This window comes from Lemur catta, chromosome 15 (assembly GCF_020740605.2).
Source record: "Lemur catta isolate mLemCat1 chromosome 15, mLemCat1.pri, whole genome shotgun sequence".
NCBI lineage: Eukaryota > Metazoa > Chordata > Mammalia > Primates > Lemuridae > Lemur > Lemur catta.
The window spans coordinates 1,109,697-1,116,946 of record NC_059142.1 but is presented as its reverse complement, the minus strand read 5'-3'; the positions used below and the strand labels follow the sequence as shown (position 1 = coordinate 1,116,946).

The 7,250-nt window shown below is 58.0% G+C and overlaps 1 protein-coding gene across 1 annotated transcript; it reads right to left on the bottom strand.

Annotated features, from left to right (window-relative positions):
• Window positions 1-3,653: 3,653 nt before the first annotated feature.
• On the bottom strand, window positions 3,654-4,626 carry LOC123650560 (spermatogenesis-associated protein 31E1-like). Its single transcript, XM_045569419.1, has 2 exons — window positions 4,504-4,626; window positions 3,654-3,884 (listed from the first exon to the last, which is right to left on the bottom strand). Exons 1-2 carry the CDS (start codon window positions 4,527-4,529, stop codon window positions 3,674-3,676), a joined length of 237 nt encoding a protein of 78 aa, XP_045425375.1. The 5' UTR covers window positions 4,530-4,626; the 3' UTR covers window positions 3,654-3,673.
• Window positions 4,627-7,250: the final 2,624 nt, after the last annotated feature.

The window sequence follows — 7,250 nt, the reverse complement described above, 5'->3', positions numbered from 1 at the left end:
GGACCTTGAAGCTGGTTCTCTGACTCTACTTCCACTTTGATCTCAAACTTACAACCTTTGCTTTGAGGCGTAGGTGTGCCGGATCCCGGCTGGGAGAAATTCTAGAGAGTGGGGAGCTCTGACTGGTCCCCAGAGAGGCTGAGCTCAGATTCACATTGACGGCTTAGAAATTTGTGATCATACTTGCTCCCAAGGTGACTTTGTAAGCAGAAGTCTTCTCCTCCTCAGCCTCCATGGTCTCCTTGGCCCTTGAAGATGGGGACCCTCAACTGACCTCCAACACTGCTCCGCCACTGAAGGGGTCTCCTGAGGCCACGCTCTCCTTCCCCTCCCCTGGCACATTCCTGCCCATTGCTGGAGTTGGACTTGTCTCTGCACTGCCTCTCCTGGTCCCTAGGACAGTTCTACTCTGCCAGGTTCTGTACCCGAGGCTGCATGTGAGGGGCTGAGAAAGTCACCTGCCATCCTGTCCAGTGGGAGGGGACTCTCAGTGCCCACAGTTGTCCCCAGACTGGGGCCATCTATGGATACACTCTCCCGCAGGTGAGGAGGCAGGGAGAAAACCAGTCAGTGTGAGGACTGACTTCTCTGTTGTCATCTTCTCTCCTGGACCTCTCCAAGGACGTTCTCACAGGAAATTGTCAACCTCACCTATAGAGTCGTCCTCAAACTCACTAATGGCCCAGGAGGGAAAAGCAGAGTGTGGGAGGTGCACAGGCTGAGGCTTGAGATCTACGGGCTCCAGGGACTGGAGGTTTGAGCCCCACCTGTGCCTCCCCTGGAACCTTCCAGTGTGAGCTTCGAGCATCTGCTGAGTGCACAGAAGGAGGAAGAAAAGCTCCTGGAAGGTGTTCACGCAGCATTTCCGACCTCTCCAGGATGGCAGATTTGTGGATTTTGTGTGGGAAAAAATCTCTGGGAAGGGCTCCATGAGGGTGAAAGGAAACAAAGACTCAGCAGGGACCTAAGGCAAGAGCTGGAGAGAGGCCTAGAAGGTCCATGCACAGGTTCATAAATACCTCACTGAAGGTTCTAGAGGATGAGGAGGAGGAGGAGGAGGAGGCAGACAGTGAGTGGATTAGGACACAGAGCTATAAACGAGGAAATTGTTTACCCAGGGCCCAGAGAAGCAGCGTGTCAAAAGAACCCTGAAACCTCCTGTGGACATACCCCATTGCCAAGGCCTTGGTCCCTGTGCCTGTGTGCGGGTCCTGGCTTCCGCCAGCCCTGCTGTGCCCAAGTCTGACACCCACACAAAACCCACAAATCTACCATCCTGGAGGGGTCAGAAATGCTGCGTGAACACCGCCCAGAGCTTTTCTTCCTCCATCCATGCACTCAGCAGATGCTCGAAGCTCACACTGGAAGGTTCCGGGGGAGGCACAGGTGCCTCCACTGACTGCTCCGCCACTGAAGGGGTCTCCTGAGGCCACGCTCTCCTTCTCCTCCCCTGGCACATTCGTCCCATTGGTGGACTTGGGCTTGTCTCTGCACTGCCTCTCCTGGTCTCCAGGACAGCCCAACTGCCAAGTTCTGTCCCTGAGGCTGAATGTGAGGGGCTGAGAAGGTCACCTGCCCTCCTGTCCAATGGGAGGGGCCTCAGTGTGCCCACAGATGTCCTCAGACTGGGGCCCTCTCTGGACATCCTCTCCCACAGGTGAGGGGACAGAGAGAAAACCAGTCAGGGTGAGGAATGATTTTTCTGTTGTCACCTTCTCTCCTGGACCTCTCCAAGGAGGTTCTCCCAGGAAATTGTCAACCTCACCGATAGAGTCGTCCCCAAACTCACTGATGGCCCAAGAGGGAACAGCAGGGTGTGGGAGGGGCCAAGGTGAGCCTTGAGTTCTGTGGGCTCCAGGGACTGGAGGTTTGAGCCCCACCTGTGCCCCCCCCCGGAACCTTCCAGTGTGAGCTTCGAGCATCTTCTGGGTGCACGGATGGAGGAAGAAAAGCTCCTGGGAGGTGTTCATGCAGCATCTTACCCCTCCAGGATGGCAGATTTGTGGGTTTTGTGCGGGTGTCAGACTTGGGCACAGCAGGGCTGGCGGTAGCCAGGACCCGCACACAGGCACAGGGACCACGGCCTTGGCAATGGTGCTCTGTGCACACTAGGTTTCAGGGTTTTTATGACATGCTGCTTCTCTGGGCCCCTCAGTAAGCAATTTCCTCATTTATATGTCTGGGGCCTAATCCACTTTCTGCCTCATCCTCCTCATCCTCTAGAACCTTCAGTGAGGTATTTCTGATCCTGTGCTTGGATCTTCAGGGCCCCTCTCCAGATCTTGCCTTAGGCCCCTGCTGGGTCCTTGTTTTCTTTCACCCTCATGGAGCCCTTCCCAGAGATTCTTTCCCACACATACCCCACAAATCTACCATCCTGGAGAGGTTGGAAATGCTGCGTGAACACCTCCCAGGAGCTTTTCTTCCTCCATCCGTGCACTCAGCAGATGCTCGAAGCTCACACTGGAAGGTTCCGGGTGAGGTGCTGGTGGGGCTGAAACCTCCAGTCCCTGGAGCCCATAGATCCCAAGGCTTAGCCCCTGTCCCTTCTGCACTCTGCTGTTCCCTCCTGGGCCATCAGTGAGTTTGGGGATGACTGTATAGGTGACGTTGACAATTTCCTGGGAGAACGTCCTTGGAGAGGTCCAGGAGAGAAGGTGACAACAGAGAAGTCGGTCCTCACCCTGACTGGATTTCTCTCTGTCCCCTCACCTGCGGGAGACGACATCCAGAGGGATGTGAGGGGGTCCCAGTCTGGGCACAACCGTGGGCTCTGAGCTCCTGGGCCCCACCTGTGGTTCTGTCCCTGCTGCTTTCAGCTGCACACCCAGGAGGCTGGGAGGGCGGGGAGGCCCCCTGCTTGTCTTTGGCCAGACTCTGACCCCCCCGTAGGAATTCACCTTGGGGCTCCATGAGCTTCCCAGGTGCTTGGGGTATGTGGGAGGGGGTTCTACTGGCATTTGTCTGGGATGAAAGTCCTTTGAAAACTTCCCTCCTGCTGCTCCTGCTGCTCAGGGCTGATGAAAGCCCAGGAAGGGTGGAAGCCGCCCTGTGGCCTGGGAGGCCCAGCTGTCCTGGGGAAGGTCGGCAGTGGGTTGGCTGAAGGCTGCCTGAGTCCCTTTGAGCAGAGAGGGTAAAATCCTCTTCCATCTGTGTCTCTTCTGCAAGGCCTTTCCAGACGTTCCCTTTCCGCTGGGATGAGGAGCTGTGCCTTCTCCGTGGATGTGGGGCAGGTTGTTCTCCAGCCCCCTGTAAGGGCCCTTCACTCTGGGGTGCAGAGCAGGATGGGCCGTCTGGGGAGGTGGGGTTGGAGACGGGCCTGGGTGGGTTTCTCATCCAGAGGTGGGGCTGGGGCTGGGACGAGGTTTGAGTCAAAGGCTGGGGCTGGGCCATGTGCTGGGGCCAGGGCTGGGCCTGGGGAGGCTGCGAAGGTGCTTCAGCCCGGGTCTGCGGTGGAAAAGCCTCAGGGACTTCACTCAATGAAACGGAGCGATGCGGGATGGGGGCTGCTGAGGACCCGGCAGCTGCTCTGGTTTGTCTCTCACGTTCCAGAAGAAGTGTGGGGGCGCGGTGTCCAGCTCCCAGCCCGCTGACTTGAACGTATTCCCCAGAGAAGCCCGGGGGCGGTCTGGGCCCACGTGCTGCAGAAATGACCCCCGCTTTCCGTCCTCCTTCACAGCTGCAGTCCTGCTCCCTTGGTCAGGAGCATCTCCAGGAGCTCTCGGACATCGGGGTTGATGAAAGTGGGGTCCCCACCCTTTATCTGTCTGTGCGTGGGGTCTCCCCAGAAGGAAGCCTCTGGGGGATGGTGGAGAAGACGCTCTGGCTGGGACTGGCTGTGGTGCGAGGTGGGGAGTAAGAGGGCCTTGGCCACCGCCCACCACCTGGAGAGGAACAAAATGATGCGTTCAAGGCCTGAGAGGGTCGAGAGGGGAGGGCACAAACAAGAGTAACCTGGGGATGAGCTGCATGGGACAGTGCCCAGGGGACTGTCTTCAAGTCACACTGGTCTCCGTGAGGTTTTACCGACACGGTGGAGCCCAGAGGAGGAAGGTGCTCGGCCAGGGGAGCCGGGGAAGCCCATGGGGATGAGGTGGTGGGGGAAGCACCTTCCACATGCTCCCCATGTGGCCGGTGGGCTCTGGCAGGTGCTGCCTTGCACCCCTCCCCGGGGGTCTGGACGTGAGAGCTGATGACAGCCCCCTGGTCAGGGAGCTTCCCCAGGCGGCTGCAGGGGACAGGAGGCACAGGCTGCAGCAGGGGAGGGTGGGGCAGGGGTGCAGGCAGGGTGCACCGCCCTCCACTGTCCCCAGCTGACTTCACAGAGCTCTGCCCCTCCCAGGCCCCAGGGCTCCAGTCACATCCCTTTTCCCTCTGAGATCTCCCCCTCCCAGGCCAGCCCCAGGCCCAGGTCCCAACCCAGGCCTTGGTAGAAAGGGGGACAGGGATCCAACCCAGGCCTTGGTAGAAAGGGGGCCAGGGAGACAAGGGACAGTCCCTCACCTCTGCCGAAGTGAAGTCAGGTCCATAGACCCCTCCTCTTCCCTCGGGCCATCTCTACAAGCTGGAAATCAGGAGCCTGGTTGAGGGGAACAGAGGGACCTGAGCATCCTGCAGGAGGGTGAATGTCCCCCTAGGCCAGACCGTGGCGGGTTAGACCCTGCAGCCCAAGCACAAGACCCTGGCAGTGACAGAAAGAAGCGCGGTAGGCAGCGCTTTATCACGTACTCAGTGCTCCACATCCATCCCCAGGGGCCTCACACACCCTGTCAGGGAGAGGAAGGGGGTCACCTCCAAGAGAAACCAGCCTCAGGCAGGTGGAGCCGCTGTGCACAGTTGGCCTGGAGGCCCCACCTGCACACGCAGGTGGTCATGGGTCACCCCCACCCTCCCGCTGTGGCCGCAGCCATGCCCGGCCCGCCCGGCGCCATGCCCGGCGTCATGCCTGGCGCGGGATCTGAGAAGAATCCGGGTCTGGTTGCCTTCCCAGGAGCCCCCCAGGCCTCTGCAGCTGACTTGCTGGAGACTGGTCCCTCAGGAACAGCGAGGCTCAGTCCCCCGGGGGCTCCGGGCCACAGCCTTACCTTGCAGAGCACAGCTCTGCTTCCCGCTCCGGGGCCTCCCTGTCATCAACACTGGACGCTGAGACACAAGAAACACGGAGGGGCTGGGACCGGTCCTCCCCCGCCTGCCCCCAGAGGAGCTGCAGACGGTCAGTGTCTGGAGGACGTGACCTTCCGCATCCACCTGATGGGGCTCTGTCTGCTCTTCTTTCCTTGTAGTCATTTTTAAAGTGGATTAAAGTGTTTTCTGTTATCCTTCGTTGAAACATGCACGGAGGGATTTTCTATGTGAGATGCACCAAGGCTGTCTTCTGTCCCCATTCCTCTGCTGGAGAAACTCAGTGACTCGGGCCTAGGGGCTGAGCTGTCAGGCAGGAGCCTGCTTCCCCAGGAGGCCAGAGGCCACCGCAGCCTCGGATGGGAGGCTCTGGGGGGCTCAGCACAGCCCTCAGGTCACCTGACACAGAGGAAAGGCCGGGCTGAGGCCCCAGCCACGGGAGGGGACTGATGACTGATACACCAGGGCCCAGGGCCTTCCTCCCACACGGACCTCAGCTCTGTCATCGCCTCGTCCTGGCCCCTGAGTGCTGGCGTTTGATTTGCCCTGACGCCGCCTGCACACCTGCACATGTGGTCTGAGAGCTTGGGATAGAGATCCCACAGCACTGTCCCCTCCCTGCCCCACCTGGGCCTGGGAGGATAAGGGCATTTCCCATCTCAGGGGTCTCTAGTCAATTTGGGAAAGTAGCAATAATAATAAAAAGGAAAGAGAGAGTCATTCTTTGTTGGGTCTGGGCCCAGGGTCCTTACCTTACTGATGCTTCCTTTCTGCTCATGCCATGGTGAGGATGGGTCACCCCCGAGGCAGGGGAGTAAGAGGAGGAAGAGCCCCAGTCCACAGGGGAAGCCCAGCATGAGATCTGCCACCCAGGCAGAGGAGCTGGGGCTCTGCCCTGTGTCACTAGGCTTTTCAGAGGTGAGAGATGATTCTCCATCTTCTGAATCGCACTGTTGCCCTCAAGCCCCTAAGGCTGGGAGTCTCCCCTGGGCCTATTGACCAGGGCCCAGCCCTGCATCACAGAACTCTGGCCTGCCTGTCACAAAGGGCTGCTGAGTTGGGGGAGGGGTGGTGAGAGGAGGAGGCTGAACCACAGCCCCTCCCCCACCCTGCAGATCACTGCACCCCTGGGCGTCAAGGCACTGAGAGTGGGACCTGCCCTTCCAGGGTTATATGCTGCCTCTTGTCCCCTGGAGAGCTCATTGTGGAAAATTGTGGGTTTTTAAATTATTCCGTTTTTGTTTTGTTTTGCTTTACAAAGTTTAAATGTAAGTCAAGTGTGACACAATCTAGCCCTGGAAATTCCATTATGACGATCTGAGCCTAAAGTCTGGTTACTGTCCCCACCGAGGGAGGAAGGCGCAGGGATAGTGTAAGTTCTGATGAAACACGCAGGAGGACTTGCCCTCTCCATTTCATTTCCACAAGGAACAAGAAGGCCAGTCTGTGGCTTCCTTCCTGCAATGTCACAGGGTCCTGAGCGGCCGGCGATGCCCAGGGAGGAGGCCGCAGGTGCACACCGTCTGATAAAGACTCCCTGACGTCCTCAGTGTGGCAAATCCTCCGCATCCTTCCCCATTTGACTTTTACTAAATCAATTTAAAAATTTTTGTTTGATTTTTTTAAAAAAACCTTTCAACTATAAACATGAGTTTCAAAATTCTAGTTGTTAAAATACAAGTAAATGAAGTTCCCAAAGCGTAGGGGACGTCCCACGGAAATGTGTGGGCAGGAGCGCCCCTAAGATGTGTTCCTGGGCTGCTGCCCTGTGATCGGGATGGGACAGGACTTCTAAGCTCCCCGGTCGAGTGGGGTCACCTTCCCAACATGCAGGTCTGGGGACAGTTGACCCCACTCCTTCGGGTGGAAAGACGGTCTGTAGGCTCTGTTTTCGGCTCTGGATGTTGAGTCCAAGGCATCTATGAAGATCGGGTTCACAAGGTTTGCCAGAGGAAAGCTGCAAACTCTTCCAGCTCAGGGGTGTGCCCCTGAGTAAGACAGACAGGGACAGGGCGGGGCTCGGGGGTGTTCCCTTTGCAAGCAAAGGAGCAAAGAAGTGACTTTAAGTGACAAATCAGAGTTGTCTGTACAATTCACAGATGCCGATGGCGCCCAGACCCGCACCTTAA